The sequence below is a fragment of the Centrocercus urophasianus genome, unplaced genomic scaffold (assembly GCF_019232065.1).
Source record: "Centrocercus urophasianus isolate 14NV4802_14NV808 unplaced genomic scaffold, USGS_Curo_1.0 seq_10, whole genome shotgun sequence".
In the NCBI taxonomy this organism is placed as follows: Eukaryota; Metazoa; Chordata; class Aves; order Galliformes; family Phasianidae; genus Centrocercus; species Centrocercus urophasianus.
Window position 1 is genome coordinate 30711558 of NW_024884142.1, and position 25836 is coordinate 30737393.

Consider the following 25836-nt stretch of genomic DNA (forward strand, 5'->3'; position numbering starts at 1 on the left):
TTAATGACTCTTTGACCTTGGAACACATGGTGGACAATTTTAAATCCTTGCCCTTTCAGGAAGGAGGAGTAAGCTTCTTCAGATATCCTACGGAGAAAGAGCACAGTCATGGAAAAGCATCCCCAGATCTTTGGAAGTCCAAGTAATCACTTACCTCCAAATTCTTAAGATTTGTCCTACTTATCAGAAGAAAAGGGAAAGAAAAAATATGAATATTCCCAACGTTTAAATAACCGAAATGGATTTTAAAACTTTTTCTGTGTTCTTTTTTTTTTTTACCTTTTTTATTATTTATTATTTTTTAGTGGCTTGGTTAGCCATCAGACTGTCTGAAGGATAATTCTCTAAAGAAACACAAGAAACATGCATGAAAATAGTTTTAACTGGTAGAAGTATGGTGAAAAGAATTATCAATTTGAATAGGATGAGGTAGAATTGCAAAAGACAGGAAAAGTAATGTGATCTTTGATTTGTTTTTGTCTTTTTTATAAATTTTGTCAGGACTCTTCAGCAAGACAATTCTGTTGGTAGATCTAATACTTTGTAGATCTAATGCTTTATCTTGAAAAATAAATAAACAGTAGTATATTTTCTATGTCATACAGCTCTTGGGACTTACTGAACTCCAACAATATGAATTCTAATCTCTTCTGAGCACAGATTTCCTATAATTCTATCATTATTTATTTATATCTCCAAGTAACCAAGATACCGCTTAGAATGCTGTTAGATTGTGGAGTCTCCTTCTCTGGAGATGTTCAAGACCTGCCTGGACACCTACTTGTGCAACCTGGTGTAGGGAACTTGCTTTGACAGGGGCGTTGGACTCGATGATCTCTGGAGGTCCCTTCCAACCCCTGTGATTCTGTGATTATATGATTCTATGAATGTGGTTTAATAACCCTGGCTTACATTATTGAGCTGTTAGTGCTTTTGTAGAGAGCATTTTTTGGCATTTATTTTGCTGTGTCAACCCAATGGAGTCCTTAGCAGAGGTTGGTAAATGATAAATTTGAGACAGGAAGAAGAGCAGTTAGCAGGTGTCATACATTTACAGAGCTGTAGTTGCTACACAGACATCTAAATGTGCAATCTGAGAAAGATACTGGCTAAAAATGGCAAAGATGAATGAGAAGATTATGTATGGCACAATTATTTTTTCCTGGCATTTTTTCACAGGTTCTGGCATCATTTTTGCCCATTTTTAGGACAAACAGAGCTAGCTGTTCCTTCACACAAGATGCCATGTCACCCTTGGCTTCTCTGATCTTTCTGAAAAGGGGATGTGGATTCTTTCCAAGATTAATAACTATGCATCTGTTAGTACAACAGTGAGGCAGATTTGTGAACAATAGACCTACACATGTATTTGAAGAGATCAGTGGCACTGAATGAATCTAATCATGTAATTACAAAAAATGAGCCATTCTAGAAGTCGTATGTCACTGTATTTTGATGGTATTTGACTCTTCTGTGATATTTTAGAAGCTCCGAGTATCTCTATCATTATCTTTTCTTCCCCTCCCTTCCATTCTCTTTTCAATAGGGAAACTCTGAAAGATCAGTCATAAATCATAACTTCTTAAAATTGTAGTGTTTTCATGAGTTTTTGAAATCATCTCTGCTGCTCAGTAGAAAGATTACCTTGAGAATAACCCCACCTCTTATAATTTCTGCATTAATCTAGCTTCCCTCCTTCTGCTTATCCAATAGTAGTAGTAGTACTGGAGTTGATACACAAATTTCTTAATTAAAAAAAAAAAAAGGACTGACAGATATTCCTGAGCTTTGAGCTTTCTTTATTGTGACAACATCTGAAAACAAGTATGATTGCTGTCAAATTAAATTGATTATTTCTAATTTATTGCAACAAAATCTGAAGTAATTTGGACCAAACAGCTCTCAGTAGACCACAGGCAGGTTTTCCTTTAGCATCCATAGAAGCTCTTTAGACAACAGGACATTTTTAGTAGATGTTGTTTGCTCTATTTTCAGTTTTGCTATCAAATACAGCTAGAACAGAAAGGGATAATGTAAAAGTACACACTCTGACAGAAATGTATGCAACAATTTTAATTTATGAAAAAGGTATGTTCTCTTATATATATTTCTACGGTCTCTGTGTAGATAAAATTACCACTTATTAAACTGCCAGAGAAATAACACGGAGAACTTCACAGTCAATTGATGCCCATGCTAGCATTTTGTGTGACTCTTTCATTCAAAAGGAAAGTGCTGACAATTAGACAAGGTTTTCTTCAAATTCTTTATGGATGAACTACTTGTATATACTGACAAAAAAACCCTAAGCTTAAAGAGTATCCCAGTATCTCTCATTCTCATCTAAGCAAAAAGCACCAGTGCTTGCTTCCACCAGCCTTCTATAATTTCAGGTCTTTTTTCCAGTCTATAGAAAAAATGTCTCTGAAAACACTCCTACAAACTTACATGCATGTGAAAAAGGCAATCAACCATCAAGGCCAAGCAATGGGGATTTGTTTCCTTCAGGAGACCCATACATGAAAAAATGAACAGAATCTCACTTGCACAGTAGAAAGAAGTAATTATACTTCTCTGTCAGTGTAAGTGAAAATGCATACATATATGATTTTCCTTGTGGGATGTTTTAGGCATGAAACAATTTAAATTTAGAATCAAATGAACATGCTATGACATTAATTGTAACTTACCTGCTTGTTGGAAACAATAATAATTCAGGTCTAGCCAAGCACTCTGAAATTGATTACTGATTAAAAATAGTATTAAGATAGAGGTATTTGTCAAATTAGAAAATGGTGAACACAGTGACACAAAACCAGTAATGGAAGGGTCAAGGAGTTAAACAAAAATTGGTTTAATTTGATTTTTTTTTCCCTAGTAATACACAGGGGACATTTTGGTAAAGGCTAATCTTTATCACCTTTTCACAACACCAGGAGCTTTTTATTTTTATTCCAGGAACCTTGTAACAAGGTTTAATAAAGTTTTAATTTCTATCAAAAACAGCAAGCATTTGGATTCTCTATATCGTTTCTCACATCTTTGGAGAGGAACTGCTTTTAACTTAAAACCACAGTTATTGAAGCAGTATATGGGTTTTCTTGTGTTTGGGGCAGAACATTGATGATAGCAATCATCACATCTTTCTAATCTGGCTTTTTTCAAAATGTAAGGCATAATGCTTCACAGGTCTCCCTGACAGGATATTTTCTAAGCAAAATGTCAAGATTTGCAACATGAAAACAGATTCCCATCTATTGAAATTGGAATGGTGAAGGTGTGAAAAATATTTCCCTTTTCATAGAAATCATATAGAGATTTTCTTTGACAGTGGTGAGTTTAGGTCTGTAAGCATGGGTAAATGACTTTGGCTCAATATGACTTATATGACAGCATGAGTTTATGTGCTATATAGAGTAGATGACATCTACCAAGGTAACTACAGAGAATCGTTTTTTAGTGAATACTTACAAGTTGTATTCTCCTTCTTAATTTTATTTATTTATTTATTTATTCAGAGCTGTATCACTGCCCAACTTTACTAAATGGGAAACAGTTTCTTGTTCTCATTTGGGAGTACTTAGCAATTTTATTTTTCCTCTTATGTAATTTTGTCAAATAAGCCATTTTAAATGCCATTTAGGAGCTTGAAGTTAAAAGCCTGCTAAATTGTGCATTTCCAGTGATACTACTTTGCAGATCTATGTGGGAGACATGAGCTTGATTTCACTTCCCAGTCTCAGATTCCTGTCCATTTAAACAGAAACCAATGAACAGTAACTAGCAACTAATAATCCTCCCTAGCTTGTCAACTCCCTCAATCCCCAAGAAAGATATTGCTCCCACATCAGTACAACAAAAATTTTAAGGAAATAACAACGCAGTTGTGGATGCTATTATCTTTTCTGTGGTGTTACTTAATAATTGTCAGTAGCTATAATCAAAGAAAAATGTCTGGCCATTAAATAGAAGATATGATGTTATGTAACTGTGCATATGTTTGGTTGTACAAACATATTTTTATGTATGTGTGTCTATAATCAATAAAAACATATTGTTTATTTTAAAAAAAGCATATTATTTCTGTTAAATATAGAAAGTAATTGAGACTGAAGACAAGACAATGACAGTTTTCATGCAAAACTACACAAAATTAAAGTTAGGCTTGCCATAATCCTGATCATGAACCCAGAGACAGAGAACAGACAGAAAGCTGTGTTATTTCATCTAAAGCTTACTTCAGCTTTTAGATATGTGAGCAGTTGCTTTGTAATATCTATGATTTCTTTTTAGAAACAGGATTAGTTCTGCAACCAATGGACAAAATTAAAACAATGAAACTTATTTAAGATATTTATTCTTTGTTGTACTGACAGCAGTAAAATCCATTGAAACCATTTGTGAACTTGAAGTTAAAATAGAACAGCATTTTACAAGCTTCATGATTTCTTTCTTCAGGAGATTTATTTGGTTATATCATGTCTGGTCCAGCTGGTGAACAGCTAACAATATAGCACAGTGGTAACCACACGATGCTGTCTCTGTTCTCACTGTGAGATGGGCAAGCATTCCTATTTTATGTATCCTTAAAAACTTGTTTTAGTGGTGGAAAAAATCTGCTAAACTTGTCACATTGACATAGAATGAAAATATTATATATCAAGAAATATTTCTGCCTTGTTAGTTTTGGAAAGTTATCTGAGAAGTTAGATGTGTAAAGCAGACATCTCAGTGACTGTATGGGCTTATCTGACAAGGGCCTCACAGAGTCAGCTCAGCACCCAAGTATCAATGGCCTTAGCTGCAGATACTGACAAGGATTTCAGTGTGTTATATTGCAATCTCCCTTACACCTTGTCATTTCTATCTTTCACACATTTTGCTTGTTTCATATCTGTGTAAAATTTCAGCTTCTCAGGCAGATACCAGCTGCTACTAGATTATGGATGACACCTTAACCCTGACTCCACCAAAGTCAATGTAAGTATTTCCATGGATTTTCTCAGGATCTGAATCAAGGCTGTGAGGAGCAAAGGTCATTCTAGACCATATTCTGTAATAATCCCAGTCATTTCTTTTGGCATACTTTTGGCTATGAAGCAAGCTCAAAATCAAATTCCTGCTTGCCAGACCCAAACAGCTGGACACAAGCCATTGCTAACTTACCTGCAGAGCACAGCAAAAGCCAGTAACATTACTTTACTAGGATTGGAGAATGAATAGATAATTTTCTTTGCTTCTGCCTGCAAGTCTTTGTCCGTTTAGTCATCTACTCATTACTCAAGATTATTTGACAATATCCAGAAGGAAAGGGTAGTGTGAGTCTCAAAGTTCTCAGTGTTTCTCTATAGCTATGTGAAAAGCAACTTGTGGTTTTAAAACTGTCACCTCAGATGGGTGGAATGAATCACTTTCTAATGACCCCTGCCTTTCCACATTTATTATACTGCTTATACAATAATTTAGACTAGACATACAGATTTTTTTTCGCAGCATTTTTTTCTTCAAAAGATCTGTTTCACAGATAAAGCAGTAGATCTGTGAATGCGTACTGTACAAGTCTAAAAGTATATTTAGACATGAAATATATAATGCATAAACATAGACAGATGCACGTATATATATAAGTATATATGGACAATTTTAAATACATATACATATACACACACATTACACTCATACCCCTATGTCTATATATGCGTGTGATTATGTTTTTCAGATGATTGTTCTATAGTCAATCAATCATTCTGTTTCTCTAAATCTTGGGAAGTTTCCTATGCTCTCCTCTTTGTAGCCCCCAAAATATTTAATCAAGAAATTATCAAGAAAATTTGAGAAAGCAATGTGAATTTGCTTTCATTTTCATATTCAAAAAACTGCCAGTAGATTCATTTTGATGACACCTGTGTTTTTAAACAGTCATAATAAGATCTCAAAGTTCATCTCTTGTTAAGGAAATTTTCATGGCAGTGGAAAAAACAGCTCATTAGTAGAATGACAAACAGGGACAGTAAGTGCAGTGTAAAACAGCAGTCAAGCTTACTCTCAAATTAGTGTTAATTTTGTACCAGAGAAAATGAGTCAATTGAAAGTGATTTTATGCAGTAGTTTTTCATTTTCAGCTTTGTATTCGAATTAGATTTGAATCTGACAAGCCAACAAGTTGCTGAGATACTTAAATTTGCTTGCAAATGTATTAAAGTCGAGGAGTGTTGTATCTTTTTTTTTTTCAGCTTGTATTTTTCCACCAAATAAATAGTAACCCCAAATGAGATTGTTATCATTACCAATAATTGTGAACAATAATATTGTTGATACTAATTAGCAAAAATACAGCTATGCTGAGAAAAAAAAAAAACACAGGCATAGCTAAAAATACAAGCAAAGTTCTTGTTAGGAACCTGATCAGACAAGCTTAATTATGACCCCCAGATAAAGGGATTGCTATTAAGCTATTAAATTATCACAGATAAGAAAGACTCTGAGTCACTGTCTGATGATAAATCTCAGCTAACAACAGCAAGGAAATCAGAGCTTGAACTGCTAATCCCTGTGAGGTTTGTGTTGAGCACCAGTTCCCGCACTGTTTTGCATCTATTTTTATTGCACTCAGAACTCACAAATGGCCTCTTCTTATCTGCAGCCCTTGATAATTTATTCCTATTGGTGTGTCACCTCACTGCAGAGGCTGTTATCAAGAAAGAAGAGGTTTAGGAAATCTGATCCCTTGAAATGCTAATCCCCTGGAGATTACTACAGATAAACAAGCTTTCCACCACAATTTGCTTTTGTTTATTGGTCGCAGAGGTTAGCACTTTATGATTGCTGTTCTCAAACAGCTGTTTAGTTTGAGGGAAGAAATAATCACAGAACATGTAGGATTTTCACATTTGAAGCTGTCCCAAGTCTAGCAATCAAAAGGCAAGATAGTCACTTTAGTTTATATGTCATCTCTTAAAAAGATTTGTAAATATTTCAACTATCATTACAAGCTGATCTTAAATGCTTCATTCCTTAGCCCCAGTCCAGAAAACCATCGACCTTTCCACGTAATTTTAATCATCTGAATGATCGCAATAAATATAATGAGATATTCTTGTTGTTATAACATAAATGAGCTTAAATGCTTTGCTGCATCAGACCCCAGCGTTGACATGATCTTGGTTTTACTCAAATGTGATGGGTATTTTTTATGCTGAGCTGATTACTGTTGAGAAAAAAAATGTATGCCTTCAATTTTTATTATCAAAGATATTTTCTATCTTAATGCTCCTGAAGTGATAAGAAATCTTATCTTTGAATTTGATGGGTTATTGGCTGGTAGTTGTGTCTTACTTGTTAGTGCTACAGAATATTCTTAAATGAATAAATAGAGATGTACCTATTAGCGTTGCATAATGAAAACTTGAACTGTAGGCACATTATGCTACTGAAAATGGGTGATCAAGCTCACCGTTGCTAAGAGTTTCCAATTTCCTTTTTATTTTTGTACTCAGGTTCAACGGTTAGGCTGGATGAGATCACACCGAGTGACATGACTGATTGCTAATTAGCCAAGATTTCTGGTGGTAGCTGTTGGTGGCAGCTATTGAGATACAGTACTATGTGTCAGAGAGATAAGGGGAAGTAGGAAATTAACCTGACCTTGAGATTTCATTGCATTTGATGTCACTAAGAGCACCGGATATTTTTAATCCTTGTTACATTCTCCTTCTCAAATCCATTCCTACTAGAAATCATGATAAAAATAATAATAATATGAATTTCAGAAATTCTATGTTTTCTCTCTTGAGTAAAAAAATGTGCAGGAGGACAAAATTAGGGTAGAAGGGATGGGGAAAGTAGTATCCTCTATTTTAAAAGAAGACACAGGGTTAATTTTATTATAGTAAGGAATGAATTAATATATAATTTTGATTTTATTTTCCTAAGTCTCTTGGAAGTACTATGCATTTTGGATGAATGCTGTGTGTACATATATGCATGAATAAGTGTAGGTGGATACATTTTATGTTAAACTTACAGGTTTTTTTTTAGCTTTTCCCCAAGAATTTGCTCCAGATCTATCATATGCATACATATACTGTTTTTTTTTGTTTTGTTTTTTTTTGTTTTTTTTTTTTTTGTTTTTTGTTTTTTGTTTTTTTTTTGCCATGAGCCTTTCTTACTGTTTTAATAAATTATGCTTAGATTGCAAAATTTCAGCAGGCATTAGAAATCACTATAGAATGAATGTTTTTTTTTTTTTTAAAGTGTGTTCTGTACACTTTTTTTACAGAACTGCTGGAAAATCATTGAAAATATTAATAATTCAGAGTAAGAAAATTGCAGATCTTAACTAAAAAAAAAACAAATGCTAGATCCATGTACCAGGATAAAATTTTGAAAAGTTGTTATTGTTGGAAATTGTTGGTTATTATTGGAAATAGATATTTTAATAGTGGAATGCAGCAGGGGCTGAAAAATTCCAGTTCAAATTACCGTTAGCTATGGCTGTTATTATGGCATCTTCTTTTAAAGTTTCACACAGATTAAATATTTAGAGACCAAAATAAATAAATACATAAATATTTATGTAAACAAAACTCAAAACAGAATGTCTCAATTTCTTTTCCTTGATACTCCACCTTTGATGAGAATTTCTGCCCACTGGTTAGAAGTTCATTTTTAATATTAAATCAGAGGAGAATCTTCCCTGGGTACTCAGGAAAGTGTAGAGGTACACCACAGGCATAACTGTATGTGTATTTGTAAGGAAAAGGGAACTTTAAGATACACTAAAATGAATCAAGGTCCTTAATATGAAAGAAAGAGCACTGGCCTAGGTTGCTCCTTTTAGTCTAAATATTTCTTTTCTATATTACCTCAGTTTGTAATAAACTGAGAATTCTTGAGTTTCAGAGGTTCGGAAGAATCAATACTTAAAAAAAATGGATCCCTGTAAAAGGGGAGTTCAAGGCAAGTTCCCAAACTTTTGGAAACCTTGATACAAAAAGTATACTACATGAAATGTTTTGCCTTTACCGAATGATGAATCTTTTTTATTTTTTTCTTTAACGACTCAATCAATTCTTACTTCCTGTATTATAGGAGTTTGGATTAAAACAGAGGATTAAACTGAGTCCATCTCCCAATAATATATTTTATATTTAGATTTTAAGTTAAAATATACAGAAGTCTTAAATGAACCTGAGGCGAACAACCCGTGAAGAAATGCAAGAAGTCCATCTGAAGGCAGAACAAAGGCTTGAGACTGTAGATATCCATTCTTTGATCCTAGTCTACATAAAAAGAAATGAGCCAGAATGTGCTGGTGATATGGGCAGGGAACAAGGAGTGTGTTTTCCGAAAGGGCTTTGTGCAAACACGCAATGGTAGAACTAGTTAAAAGAAAAATAAAACTGATCACCTCAAAGTTTGAGTTCTACTTTGAGTTTCTTTATGAAGTCTAAAACAGCAGATTTTCTATCAGTTCTTTAGTTTGTATTCCTGAACATAATGCATCTTCCAGAAATTTTTTATTGTTGTTTATCATCAGTGCATAATAATCCATTTTCTTGATATCTGGCATTGATATGTACCAAGAGCTGCACTCACCCATTACATCCTGGGGAAGATTAGCTAACCTGGGCTTTATTATGACTTTTCCTTTAATCCCAGATTTCTGTTCAGTCATTTATTTTATTGCTTCCTGACACTGTTACACGATTAATATCTGTCATTTAAAAAGTGGAACCCATTAAAGTTATAGCAGCTATGAAACAAAAAATGCAGAAGCAGGGAGACTGGGCCAACATATAGGACATAAAGTAAGAACATAATTATAAATGTGGGAACAAGGCTGATATAGGATTTTAGATATAGATAAAACAGTCATTTCAGGTTTTGTTCATTTTTAAAATACTACATGGCAGTTTAATCTGCTAGTTTATGGAGCCTCTTATTTTTTGGCTTACTAGTTCCCAAAGTTCTGCTGATTCAAAGAGAAGACTTACAGGCATCTATAACAGAGGAGATGGACATTTATATCACTTTCTCTAGAAATGTAAAATATCTCTTCTGACAACTTGTCCTCTTTTGACACTCTCCATTCAAGCATAGCCATAGCTTTTGAAATAATTACTTTTATGACTACAGAAAATTAAGCCCAGTACTACACATTTCTGTATTTTTTAATATTAGCAAAGGAAGAGGTTCCTAAAATCAAATAAATAAGTTAAATCTTCATACCTCCTATGAAATATCTAGGATACGAATCAGCTTGAGAAACACTAAATTCAATCACCAACCACATATTTTCCCCCACTATATAAGATTTCTGTATGATATGAACACACTAATAACTCGCAGGGTCTACTCTCCCATCTAGAGTAATGTACTCCCAGTATTCATGTAAGGTAAAAACATAGCTGTGCTGTAGACACAGCATTGTTTTTGGATAACTGTTATGATGACATTTCAATAAAGTTAAGATGTGAAACAAACAGAAGAGATTTCACTTTACACAATTAGGTTTAACACATTTACTAAGCCAGGGTTCAGAATCTCACTGCTTTCACTTATGTTTTAACACAGACTCCAGCTTAGACTTGCAATGGAACAGAAATGGCTAAATGCAACTTTGGGTGTTCACACAGATGTTCTACATAGTTCTACATAGCCCACTCAGTTGTTGGCTAGTCCTGAAAGTTCATTATTTACTGGTACAGAAAGAGAGGGACTGATACCTTGGTGCAGTAGGTTGAGCATAGACATAACACGCTAGAGTTCATTGCAAGGGAAAGTGCCATTAACCCATAAGCAAGAGGAATAGCGACAGTGAGAGAGAAGCTACGAGTCACATCTTGCAAAACCATACTTAGTACTATGAGTATTGGAAAATATACCTAAATCACTGCATCTTTCCCTTATTTTATTTTCCCTGTCTGGCTATTTCTATTGTTTACTTGGACTGTTTCCTGCTCAGTATGTCAGAGTTGGTGGATTTTGTTGTTAAATATCCAGCTGTACTCTTTCATTGGAGAGAGAGATAAACCCAATCTGAATTTACAATTTCTGAGATGAGGCAGGGCATTTAAGATGCTAAAGGCTATTCCTAAATGCATTTCATGGATTACCCTTCGTAATTTTTCACTTTAAGGATTGTAAAACCACTCTGTCATAATCAGTAGGCATTAAGAAGATCTAAATTATACTTTTAAGGTTTCCAATTAATAAACACAAATGAAAATAGCTTTAAGGTGTTCTCCCTCCTGCCTCCCCTCTTAAAAAATAGCACATGCAAAGCTTCCTGGGTTCTGAGGCATCAATTAAAACAAAGGATTTAAACAAAAGTATTTTTATTAATAGTAAAGGGAAATATGATATCTAAGAACTGTCAGATGAGAAACTTTGATACAAAATGATTTTTAAAAGTTAAATCAGAAGCTGCCTGTAAGGAATTTCAAAATGATTTAACAGTTTGGAATGCCATTGGCAATAAAGTGGTGATGAAATTTGATAAATCACAACGAAACATACAAGGGAAAAAATAAGTCCAATTACACATAGATAGACAGGGACTACAATTCACTATTGCTTGAGAAGAAAAAAATCGTAAACTGATATTAGACAGCTCTCTGAAAACTTCATGTCAAGCACTCATCAACAAGTAAAAATGTGAAACAAAATATTTGGATGATTAAGAAAGAAGCTGTAAACAAAATAGAAAACATATATATATATATATAATCTCACCGTATAAATACACTGTTTTGCTATATCACTGTATAAATACATCACACACTCTTATGTTGAATAATTCATGCAGCCCTGGTCATTCTATTTCTGAAGAAAGGTCAAAACAGAGAGGGAAAGAGAGACATGAAGAGAAAATAAATTCACCAGATCTAGGACAAATTCAGACTATGAAGTATAGTGCAGCACCTGATTTGGGAAGCATTTGAACTGTACACACTGGGTAGGAGAGCCCTGAAGGTGCTTGGAAGTTTACATATGAAAACATTATAATCAGAGGACAGTGGATGACTCCCTATGCTTGCCAGGTACAGGCCTGCATGGACCGTGGGGTTGAGTTACTGCAGGTACTCTTACTTTATGCAGAACTAAGTATCTTCTTGGAGAAGGTGACAGATAACAACAGGAAAGGTTTGCCAGAAAAGTATAGGCATGGTTAAAAAAAATGTGCAGTCAAAATAACCATGCTCCCTTTCTCAATATACATTGTAATTTTTTTTTTTCCCCCCAGCCTTTTTCCTGCAAGAAAAGTTCCATGTGACTACTGAAACAGCTCATACTGAATCCTTCACTAAATCTTGCATCCAGCTCAGTATGTGAAGTCAGAAGAGACATTTTTCAGAGATTAGGTTACATTTTGCAATTGAAATGATGGGGGGGGGGGGGGGGAGTGGGGCGAGGAGGGGAAGGTAGGTTTTTGGTTTTTGGTTTTTTCCTTTTTGTCTTTTTAGTAGCATAGGATAGGAAGATGTCACACAGTAGAGTCTTCTTTCAATGCCAGCTGTTAACTTACACATACTTTCCCTATCTGCTACCATACCAGAAGGTAGGGAGAATTATACTAAATCCAGAGCTTGGTGAAATATAATTTATATAAATATTCACTATATTTTGATATTGCTTTATGCTGAGTCTATATTGCAAAAAGTTATTGCAACTATGCTTAGGAAACAAGTAAAAATTAAATGTAAATTTTTTTTTTTATTATGGGGAGATAATATGACACTGCTTTGCAATTGTTTATTTCAGTGGCACGTGGAATTTTATAAACTTTGAATCACATTTGATTCCAAGAGAGAGAAATGTATGTGGGACTGATTTTGTAAGCTGACTCAATGGGTATCTGATTTAAATCTAATATTACTGCAATAATGGTGGAGAGAAATAACTGAGTTGGGCATGATTCTTCAAGCACTGCTAGGCATTGTTAACTCTCTGCATGGGTTATGTTCTTTAATAGCTGAAATCTCTACATTAACAGAGTAGGTTTTGTAAAACTCATTGCTGAAATGATACCCTGAGGTGACAAGAGTTCAGTTAACTTAAGCAAAGTTCAAACTGAATACAGTAAGAAAAAAAAGTAATTGGCAATTTCTGCTGAGAATCCAGTAAGCCACCATTTACCAAAATCTTCAAGCAAATTCTGGGCAAACCCAACCAGTTAAGGATTATTAGTAACATTTCAGTTATGATTTTGTATTTCATCTCCTAAACAAATTATTTGAATTCTATCTAGAGTCACCAGGATAGTCTTAAATGAAGCTGTTGTCTCCGCCAGGTAATACTTAAACCACTACTAGAAGAGACTAAATCCATATATTGATAAGGTGTCACAACTACCAAAGTATCCAGTGCTGTCTCCTAAAACCTATTAAAAATATAAAAAACACAAGTAGTAATTATCTATAGTACCCTAAACATGAACACTTTGAAGTCAGAAGTACCAAGCAAAAAGTGTCTATATATATCAAAGTAACAGATTACTCCATTACCTTGAGTAACCTCTCAACTATGATACCATTACATCTGCCACACTATAACTATGTCTAAAAACAGTTTAATTGGTTACAGAAACATGAGGCTTTCCAGTATGCTTTCTGACAAACTTTCCCAGACAAAATGGAAGAGCTGTGATGAGAGCTTAAAAGGAGACATACTCCGTAGTGAAAAAAACAAAAACAAAGTTACTTCCTGTAAACAGATCTAGTTAATAATTCCTAAAGAAGCTGGCAATATCTCATATCTCTGGGAGACATAGAAACTGGTTTTGCTCTTTCCAACCTACTCAGTAGAGATGTCTGACCACAGAAGCAGAGGAGAAGGAGGTGAGGAAGGGATTAGACTGGCCGCTTTAAAGCTTTCTTATTAATGAAGGGTAGTTTAAAACGTCTGACAGTCTCAAAATGTCGATTTTTCAGTTTACTTCTAAAAAGTGTAACTTTTTTTTAAGGGAAAAAAAGTCAAATCAGCCTAATTAAAATAATTCCCAGTGTTTTCATGGAAAATTTAGGGTGGTTTTTTTTTTGTTTTTTTGTTTTTTTTTTTGTTTGTTTTTAAAGTGAAAAATTGCCCCATCCCCTATCTTTTATTTTTATTTTTTTTTTATTTTTTTTTTATTTTTTTGATACTGAAACAATTATTTTCAGCTTTAGAAGAAACTACTCCAATGCTTTTCTTCCATGTTTATTTTAATGCAAATGTTATGATTTCTGCTTCTTTCTGATCTAGTGTGAAATGACATTTCAGAATGTCCTAGATTACTTATTCAAATTCTGTTTCTCAACAGGACCTATTCGTAAGTAGTGGCAAAGATTTCCATTGATTTGTCTGCACAAGGAAGGCTAAAGGATACTTTCTGCCACTTGCATCATCAGTAGAAGTAAATCTGTATCATCCCAGCTTAAGCTTCTTCCCAAGTAGGATTTAAAAAATCTTTGATTTAGCTGCTTCTCCTTCTCCTTTGCTCTTTCATATACATATTTTGTGTATAAGAGGGGAGCTAAAAAGAAGATGGGGAAGCAGGGTTATAATAGTCTGAGGAGCTTCCAGAGCAGGCTTCCAGGGCAGCTTTGCTGGCTCTTCTCTCCCTAGCAGCATCGCCATGTCCTGCTTCGCCTTCCTCCTGAAATCATCATGCTCTTCAGATGTGGTCTTTCATTGTTGGCATTAGTCATAATCCTCAGTTTGTCAGGTGTGTGTTCTGGCCTCTCCCATACACCTCTGTTTACTCTTCCTCCTGTTGCCAGTCTGTTCCTCCCTTCTTCTCCATTCCTTTCCATGCTTCTTTTCTACATTTCCATCCTCTAATCCCAACTACAGTCCTTATGTGGTTTAAAAAAATGCCTCATAGCGTTCACTGTGCCTCCAAACCAATCTCATGATCTTATGGTTATATCTCTTGTTTTGCTTCCCCTTTCTGCTTCCTTTGTCTCCTGCCATTATGTCATTTCTATTCAGGCAGTCATCTCTTCTGGAAAGGGATTTTTCTTGTTCTCTGTTTTGCAAAGCACCTGGCATGTTTTTGATTCTGTCAAACAAATAATAACAACAGATATGAAATTGGCAGTGCAGCAGTATTCTGATAGAAGGAAGTAATAGAGGCAAATTATACTATCATTGTCATTGCCATGTATACACCACTACTTGACAGAAAAAAACTTGTTCACTCACTAAGTAAACATCAATAAACCCAAAGATTCCCAAGCAGGTATCTCTAATGTGAAGAAAATGTAGTTGTGCTTCATGTTGTTTCTTAATGACCCAAAGGGTTATACTTGATGATTTTAGTATTTAAAAAAAAGGAGGTAAGTGAGTGCAGTGCAGTTTATTGGATGGTAGTTTGGGTACTAAATTAGGGACAGGAAGATACTGATAACTCTTAAAAACAGAGAAGCAGAAAAAGAGTGAGATGGGTGTGTTAATTCAATTAAACCTTATTATTATTATTATATAAAATTTAAAAAGATATATGTAGTAAGTAGCTTCTAGCGTATAGACTAATAAGGTAGAATCTCCTTTAACCTAACTGATACTATCAGAAGCTCCCAGTATTGCTGAACGATCTTATAAAATACTTTAACTGACTTGTTTTAGCCACTACATGATTCTAGGTACCTCAAGACAATTTTTATGTTACTTATGTTACCAAAAAAAAAAAAAAAAAGACATAAAAAACTCAACCCAAAAAACCCAAACACCCACGAAATCTTGAAGATTGATGATTTAGATGATTTTTATTTATTTATTTATTTATTTTTTTGTGGCAAATTGGCCATGTGAAATATCTAAAACAGTATAGCTTTAGGACTAATGGATTTAAGCCAAGATTTAATAAAAAAATATTATAAATTTGGTTAGCAATCTCTTTAACTAAATTATTTGAAGATTCCCAAGAGAAAAGCAATCTTTTACAGACTTCAAGACAAGCCAGTAGCACTAATACTAAAGAAAAATAAACCAGCAAAGGAATGTCCCCCTGCCTTACCAACCAATATCCTTACAGCTTCTTCCAAAGTAGTGTATGTTTTTCTGTCACAAGGATTAGATTACGTAACATGTTAATCAAAGGGAAGGTACTTATTCAAGACAAGAACATTCTTAATACATTGTAACATGCAATACGTTTCTGTCAGCAGACTGGACAAAATGGGAGCAGATGTTTTATGAAGAGGATCTGACAATAATAATGGCCATAGTGTCTAAGCTTTAGCAAATAAAAACAAAAACAAACAAAACAAAAAACAGCTATAGGAAGCAATCTGATTAGGTTTTTAGGTTTTTTTTGCACCTGCCCTTTGAAAGCCCAGTAATGCAAGGAATGTGTGAGAAAAGAATGCAGCAAAAAAGAACTCTGAGACAAATCCTTTTCAAAAAGAAAGAATACTTCATTTTTTTTTTTCTTTTTGACTACATTTCTTTGTACTATTTAGAATGCAAGTAAGTCTTTGAATTATTAAAAATGATTGACAGATGAATTTATTCAAAGTTTGAGGCAACTGGTAGTTACAAATAGCACTTAGATACATAGGTATTTAAAACCTCGGGTTATATTTATATTGGCAGTGTATCAACTTACTTTTTTTTTTTTTTATCAGCATCATTGGATAGTTTATGTATACCATGTACTGCCCGTTTTACTTTGACCTGCACCTATCTGTCATTACAAAGTACTACTTTATCTAGAGAAGAGCCCAAGTGCAAGCTAACAAGGATGAAACTTCAACAAATGGGACTTGAGGATCCCTGTGTGACACATGATAAATCAATTTGATTATTTCTTTACATCTTTACAACCAAGATATTCATGTTCACAGTACTTAATTTATAGCTGCCTTCATGTCCAATGTCCATACTTCCCTCAGAAGAAATAGAAAACAAAATTGGAAATTCAGGAAAGTAAAGGCCAAAGACCATGGCTAAACAAGCTGATAGGAGCTTCAGTTCTTTGCTTTGGCAGCTTTATGGTCAGATTTAGTATTCATTCATCCAGGTTCTGATGCATTCAGTGACCATCCTTGTATTCATTAGCGAGCCAAACCACCCTATGCGTGAGTTTCTACTTGAACCCTAGCTCCACAGAAAGGAAATCTTATGCAAACTTGTTCTCAGCACACTTAGGAGGATCTTGGGTATGCCAACGTGTATTCCAGCAGCAAATCTGCAAGTGTGCTGAAGAAGTATTTTCTGGGATTCATAGCTTCAAACCTTCTCTGAAAATACACGCTTAAAGTCATTCTTTCAGCAGAAAGGGATCTCAGAGATGATGTACATTTTGTCTAAAAATTGAGAAACAGTAGAATGATGTAGAAAAGCCCACAGTCATTGTGGTGTTTGCAGACCAAGATATTAGCTCTTCTGGGACATGACAGGTTGCTCAAACTCTTCCATGAAAGAACTCCAATTTCCTTAGAAGGCTCCTTGTTCCCAGAGAAGCGGAGTAAACACCAATTTCAGAGTAAGACGGAGAGGATTTCTGAATGGGAAAAGCATTTCAGGAAGGGAAGAGACTGTACAGTGCAGGAAAGAATTTTGGAGTAATATCCCGCCTGTGGAGCATCCTGCCCAGCCTCATCAACCTTTTCTGAGGTAGCAGTCACAGCTCCAGGCATTCAGCTATATGTGTGTGACGATAGAGAATCACCCTTCCCACACATTACCTTTGCATCTTCCTGCAGCCCAAAGCTATAGGATCAGTCTTGTGCTGTGCATTTTTCACCTTAAAACTATGTAAAATGTCACCAACTCCTCAAAATAAGAATAGGCCATCCCTCAAATCACAAAAATTAGTGAGCCTTCCTAGAAACAGAGGTAAAAGGATGCCAGAGAAGTGTTCTTCTCCAATCCAACTGTTCTGTCAATGGGAAGATGTGTATATTATTTTGAACATACTCCATTAGCTCATGTAATGGATGTTGCTGAGCAGCTCACTTTGCAGCCTAGCTGATTCACCTCTTCTGTATCCCTCTCCCCTCTCCTCTCCACACTCCTAAGTACACATACACACTTTCTGGCTTTTGTTTTGACCAACACTATTGACTTCTGCACCTAGAACGTGCCAACCATCTCCTTCCCTGATTTTTGGTCATAGAAAGAGATGCAGGAATCTTTCCAGCAGTACCCAACACATGCACAGTTGGTGGCTGTTTTAAAGAGGAAGAGAACAAAGGAGAAGGGTATGGAGCACCTGCATGCTCAGTCCCAGTAAATTGCCTAATAGCATTTATAATCACTGGGGTATGGAATGTTCATCCGTCACTACCCACATCTACTCATCCTCCAGTGAAGCTTGGGTACTGCTAGTTATTAATAACTCATGCCAGCTGGGGAGAGTTGGAAGTGGAGCATACTTCAAAACTGGTTTCCCTCCTCATGACTGGGGAAACACTCCTCAAAATCAAGCGGCATCTCCACACAAAGTAACAAGCATGGAAAACTGGAAAAGGGCTTTGGTGATGCTCAATAACTACCACAAGTAAGCTACCATTTTGAGGATTGGAAAGCCGAACTCCATGCTAGGCAAGGAATTTGATGAGAATGAAAGCAATGTAAGACTGAGATTTGCAAGACTGTCTGTGGTAGTTTTGCTAGCAAGTAGGAAGCACCCAAAAAGATTTATCTTTTGCACAAGTTTAGGTAACTTAGGCACTGAAACAATTATTTCTCTTGAAAAGAGTATTACAGAGAAATACTAGAAAACTCTTTGCTTTTCTTCATTTCCTCCACACCCCTACCCTTAGCAGTAGATCAGTTAGAGTAGGTAGGAAAGTTATATAATAAGGTGCATTCTTTATCCTCAGAATAGCAAAGAATCAGCTGGCCATAAAACTGAGACCAAACAATGTCTTACTAGGAATCCCTTTCAGGGCCAGCTTCTTCCTGCAGGCAAATGATGTGGATTTGAACCTAGTGCAGTCTTCACTTCTCCAGCAGACTGGTAGAAATGCTGGCTACTAGGGATGAAGACAATTTTATTTTGTTTAGGGTAATATAAAAGAGCTATTCAATTAAGAGCGACAGCAGTGAGTGTTGTGATGAGATAGACTGATGGCAAGGATTCTCCACAACAAGGATCCTGGAAGAAAAATAAAAGTATTGCCCAAATCAGCTGCAGGTTTTCTCAGCCTCTCTTTTCCCACCCAAGTTGCTCCTTCACCTTACCCAATCTTGTCTCAACTCATCTTACTCTTCCACTGACTCCATATGGAAGCATCACTGCTGCCAAGATCAAACTAAATAATAAGATTAACAGAGAACATCTTCTACCCAGAATGCTCCATACTTTGGTAGCTAGCATATTTTATGAGGTATAAACACTATACACACTGACTATCCAATATAATGATAGAACCAGATCCACGTCACCATCTAAAAACACAATTTTGAAATGGCCTCAGAAAGTATCTGGATTACTTTTCTAAGTTTATTTCTGGCAAATCAGATTTCTCACACTATTTATTAGGTTGAATCTTAGTGGAAGAATACTTTTAACTTAAAACTATGACTGAAAAGAACATGCTGGAGAGAACTAATCTGAAATTGCTTCACAGTCATATTCTCAAGCTGTACTACACAATGTATGCATATACATTCTTGGCATAAGTTGTTTCGTCCCTGAGGAAAAGAAACTGAAATGTTTTCCAGCAGACATCTTAAAAACGGACATCACGTAGCCCTTAAGTAAGCCAGTGGAAGCTGGCACAGTGAAAAAGGTTGAATGACAGTCAAGAAATTGCCTGAGTAATGTCTCTGCAGACATAAGACGTGACAGATCAGCAGAGATGCATCTAGTCTCTTTTCAAGCCAATTTTGGAAGCTATATTAAAAGAAAGGTGTGCATTTTCCTCTTAGTGAGACTTAATTTTTGGAGCAGGAAGTTTGTTTCTTAATCTGTAAGACAAACATATACTTCATGGTAATTCTAAGGAAATAATCAGAAGACAATTAATATTGCACTGATTCTTCTTCAGTATTCCTTGTATTCCCTTTTTTTTTTTTTTTTTTTTTTTTTTTTTTTTTTTTTTTGGGAAAAGCAGAAGGTTTTACTTATGGACTTGGACTTGGTACTGTATATTCTCTGGTTTGTAACTAGTTTGAAATAGCTCAGAGTCCAGGAACTGTAATATCACTACCATACATAAAACTCTGAGTTTGTTCTTTGAGTGTGCTTTCCAGTACTAGCTTTATTATGATTTATCAGGTGAACTCTGAGCTCTAGTTTTTCATTATTGGTAATTATTATTAGCAGCATAGTTCTACAACTGGTTACTTGGTTCAATTAAATACAGAAACCTTGGTCAATAGACGAATAGTTTTTCTATTCTTGATTTAGCTTCTCTGGCACGAGGAATCATGTCCTGTTTTGTCCAAGATTCATTTGGCTGCCTACATGATTTTCGCTTAGTTGTATATCATCTTTTTTTCATAGGCTATCAAGGCATGAACTATTTTTTGACTTGTGGTTCTCTTTTGGTCACTAATTAAACATTCAGGGCATCTAATTTGTATAGTATCAGTTCAAAAACCTGTTATCATTACACTAAATTTAAATATGACTATACTAAAACCTTCTGAGAGCAAATATCATCAGAGTTTATTTTATTTGCAGGCTTTTAATGTAAAATTCTCCTTTCATGTCTCCTTCAAGTCTCCTTGAATGAGCTGCATATTACCAGTTGCTTTCCCATCTGCCTCAATTTAGTCTCTTTGACAAATTCCAATCTGGCCTGAGGAAAAATCAGAGTACTGAAACCATTACACACTAGATTATTACATATATTTTAATATCAGCATTTCTACTTAAACAAAAACCTCAATATTGTTTAACTACACTGCCAGCAATGTTTTGCAGAGCCTTATGACTTAGACATGCTGAATGGCTTCACAATCCTCTGTTTTCAATCCCTTTCCTCTTTAGCCTTTAACCTTCCATCATGTCAGTAGACATAAAAAACAAAGTATCTATACCATACAAACTCAGTTTGATCCTTTTCACTTTCAAACTGCCTGACCCTTGCCCATCCTAAACATTCACTTAAAATTTCATGGAATTTTTGTGCCTCAGCCTGTCTCAACAGGATTTACTCTAATGTATGTTAATTATTCTAACTTTAGAATCTTGCAAAAGCTAACCCAGAGGGGAAAAGATTCCCACAAATATAGCTTGTATTCTGTCACTAGCCTTTTGTCAGAAAATTGCAGATTTTTTGTGTATGGTATAATCTGTTATATTTTTTAAAGCACTGAATGAAACGTGTCACATAATTGGTGAACACAGTCTTTCTTTGGGTTTCAAAGGTAACTTGTTTTTTTTCAATTTCTTTTTGTATTGTTTTTTTTTTTTCTCCAAAACCTTTGTATGCCCCCCACCTTTTTTGCAGGGAATCTGTTTTGTTTTCCAAGTAAATAAAGGCTACACTCTACAAACAATAAAGATCTTCGCTTAAAAGTAATTGTTGGCTAAGTTGGACTGTCGTTAAGGGTATAGGAGAGAAAATATTCATTGCTGCCCAGAATTTCTTGTTTTACTGGAAATTTGTTTGAAGACAACACTTTTGAGTACTCCTTTGGATCCCAAATCTATCATCTGGAAGTCCATTCCAAATTAGCGGTGTGTGAGTCACTGTCACAGGTTGCCCTGAGAAGCTGTAGATGCCTCATCCATAGAGGCTTTCAAGGCCAGATTGAATGGGCAACCTGATCTGGTGGTGGGCAGCCATGCCTATGGCAGGGGGGTTGGAACTGGATGATCTTTGATATCCCTTCCAAATCAAGCCAGTCTACTATTCTATGAAAATTCCCTTATTTCTATATATTAGTGAAATCATACATTACAATTCTAAGGGTCCTGAATATGCATAATTCCCATTGTGCTATTAGCTCAGCAAATCACAGCACAATCTGAATTGCCCTTGTTATACCTGCTGCCAGTATTACTGTTACACAAGAATTTGTATTCTACCTGGCCTTATCATTCTGTCTGGGAACTTCCACAAACATAAAAAATGAAAGTGGTCCAGAAAAACCCATGAAACAAAACAAACAAATAAACAAAATAAATAAATAAATAAAACCCCACCATCATAAAACAAACACTGAACAAGTTATGAGCGTATGAGTTTCTAATTGTATGCAGGGAAACAACGAATAAAAGGATATAAATGGTAGCTCCAGTATATCACATATATATATTTTTAAGGGTGGAATGACCCCTTTTTGACTGAGTTGGCATTTACTCCTCCCACACAGCCAGTGGACTGTCTCATGCCATTACTTGGCAGCAAAGTGCCAGATGAACCCGTCCCTGTGTTAGGGAGTCTCAGCATCACTTGGCATTATGACTGCAGGGACACAATCACCATATTGTTGTAGTAACTTGAAAGTCGCAGAATTTAAATCATTCTCAAAATTACTATATATAAATTATTTAGAAAGTTAAGGATGAATTATTATCTTTTTTATTTCAACTACTAACCAATAAATGTAAAAAAAAATACCAACAACAGAATAAAAATAGACCCCTTCATCCCCCACATTAAAGCAATAGTTTTTGTAACATTCAAAACAGTGGAAACTATTTACCGTATATTATTATTAGTGGAGAAAAGCAAATTTAATTTAAAATAATTCTTTGAAACTCCCTCAGTGAATGCCAGATGACTCCAGCTTGAACAAATATTAAAAACTCATTTTAAATGGAGAAAAGTACAGACAGCTCAATTATTGAGATATTAAGGGCAACATTCAATTTTAGACACATTTAAGCATCTTTGCCTCCTGGAGATTTTTACACGACATTTTTTTTAGATAAACATGGTATTGCAAACAGCAACTATCATATCTGATCACATAACCTCTGGACTGAAGCAGTATGCTAGCAAATATTTCTCATTATTTAAAGTCTTAAATAACTGTAATTTACTAGGCAGGTCTTCCTCAGAACATTCACAAAATAAATCAAGAATTAATACCCATATACAAAAAGCATTTAGATGATCTGTTACAAACCTCCGAAGAAAAAAAAAACAAGAAACAAAATAACTCAACAACCATAAAAACGACAAACCCTCTCTCTGTGATAAAGCCCAGTATAAATACATTCTGGGACGTACTAGTAGTAGAGGAGCTGCCTTTCAACATCACTCAGATTCTAGGGGAAACTCTGTAGCAGCCGAGGTTATATAGAGTAAGAATCACCTAATTTTCAATATCTAGACATTAGATGCCTAAACTAAGCTAATCATCCGGATTCCCTCTGGAGGTAATGGAGATAAGCATTGCCAGAGGAAGATTCATCCCGCTTGTCTTAGGCATCTTTCTTTTAAATGGTTATAGATAGATAAATCCAAGCAATATCAACCTCAGTGGCAGCCTGATATTGTCTTCTTTAGCAATGCACAATACCCTAGTTCAATGGAATTAAGCCAGAACTGAGTTCAGTTCTTTGTTTCATCATTTAGCCATTAATTCTCCCTCCCAACTTTTTTTTCTTTTCTTTTTTTTTTTTTTTTCTTCTCAGTTCTCATGAACACAAATGGCACTTTGTTTTTCTTATACTGGACTATGTGTCTGTGAAACCTGGGGAATTGAAATCAACATATATATATATTGCTGCTCTATCAGCTTAAATGCTTTAACATGCATGTGCTCTAAACTGCAATAATGTTCTGAACAGATAGATAGGATAGGAATATTGGTATTGATTGTGCTTTCTGGGTCTACTCTACCACTTTCAAATGCGTAAAAAACTGTGGCAACTTTAAGGCAGTCAAGGTATATAGATGAATGATAAAATATATTTTTTATTCAAAGTAGATGGCTTAAATCAAACAAGGAAAAATCAGGAAGAAATAACATTAGGGCCCTCACTTTTACGTGCGTGAGTCTATGTCACCACACATGCTTTGAGGCCTCTGTGCTTCAGAACATTGAACAAGTTCTCAGGGTGAAGCCTGGCCTCAACTCTCTTTCATCTAGGGTTTGTGGGTTCTCAGCAATACCAGCATTGCTGCATCACACCTGGAAACACCAAGCCCTTAGGAACATTAGCCAAGATTTGTAAGGAAGCAGGTGTCAAAACTTAGACTCCTAAGTTTACAGTTAGGTGCCTAAAGCAGCAGCAAAACTGACAAGCACCCTGTGCAGTTGCTCACAGATGCCAGTAGTGAGGCACTTAGCATTAGTTATAACACAAAACAGATGTTTATTAATTATGAGTGTTCCAATGGCGAGTGGAAGTGCCCTGGCCAAGTGGTTGTGTGCACTACTTTCAATGTTGGGCATGCAGTCTACTCTGCATCCTAATTCTATACCATTTGTAGAAAATTAATTTTAATAGTTAAAAAAATCTTGAACTGCATACATGAAAATAACTCAATTCTACTGAATGACAATCTAATATGAAATAAGAATATTCACCTTTTTTTTCTTACTCTGCCCAAATCCAGGCAATAAATTAGGCTTCTCAGCATGACTGTAAAGTGCTGTGAATTGTATAAACAATCATATATGGACACTGAAAAATAACCCTTATGCACATTGCATTATAGTTCCAAAAATATATTTACAGTCTATTACAAAGATTACAAATGGAAGAGTCTACGTAACGGGATTATTCTAATTAAAAGCTTTTTACAGATCTTCTTCAACAAAGGTGAGGGGACAAAATTGGTGTAACCAAACTGATTTTTCTAATGAAACAAATAAATAAAATGACAAATATAACTGTACAGTGATCTAAAAGGGGGTTCAAAAAAGGAGGAAAAAATGATGCATTTAAGTTTTTGATAACTATCTTTGGTCCTAAATGTGGGAAAACACATTATGTAGCACTGAATATACATGTTTGTTTGTGATGCTCTGCAATTAAAATAGAAAAATATAGTGCATTTTCAATGTATCCAGAGCTCACTACACATAAATGTGTATATAAAACAAGACAGTATAAATAAAATTTACAAGTTTTACAAAGGAAAATTTACAGGATTTTTCTTTTCTTTTCTTTTCTTTTTTTTCTTTTTTTTTTTTTTTTTTTTTTTTTTTTGTGTGGATGCCCACATTATCAAACAAGACCAATTTATGACTGATCCCTGGGATCTTTCTCTATCAAAATCAATAGAAGCAGCCCAATTCTCTTTGGAAGTACAGCATTTCACTGTTGGGGTAGTTCACAATTTTCAGAATTTTGTAAAATGTTTATCTTTCATATACATTCTCGCCATAGCTGTGAAGACACAGTTTGTTATTGCTTATGGTTAATCAAACATAAAACATATGTAAGTAAATGTTGTAAGAATATATTCCATTGAGCAAATACTCTTACATCTGTGCTCCTGATCATGACTGCTGTGTCTGTGTGAGTACAAACACAAATATCTGATCAGAGCTGTAAAAGCTTGTAAAAAAATCTGAAAATTTGGAACTGCCCCTTGCCTCATGCTCTATGTTTCTAATATAAAATCTATGTCCTTACTTTCATAGCTGGATTGCATTCAACTTAAATTCATATAAAATATATGCCAGCTATTTCTCTCAGATTTGCTAATGCAAAATATTGAAAAAAAATGTGATGTGCTCAGATTAAATGGTTTAGGTAACACTGGAGAACTGCACCTATGTTCTGAGACACTCCTACAATCACTTGTCCATTCAACGTAGTGCCTCAGCAGGTTTGCAGCTATAGATCTACATTTTAGAATATATCTCACTTCAGTCCATTAAAATCATCTTGCAAACAGTTTGCTAAAAGTGCCTAGAACTACATAGGGGTCATTATTGCTTTTCTTTCTTTTTCTTTTTTTTTTTTTTTTTTTTTTTTTTTTTTTT

The 25836-nt window shown here is 35.0% G+C and overlaps 1 protein-coding gene across 1 annotated transcript in view; it reads right to left on the reverse strand.

The window, feature by feature from the left end:
• Positions 1-14847: 14847 nt before the first annotated feature.
• Positions 14848-25836, reverse strand: part of EPHA7 (EPH receptor A7) — a 152523-nt gene continuing 141534 nt past the window's right edge. The window contains exon 17 of the mRNA XM_042825455.1: positions 14848-15043. Within this exon, the coding sequence (XP_042681389.1) occupies positions 14848-15043 (196 nt within the window). The remainder of the gene's footprint in view (positions 15044-25836) is intronic.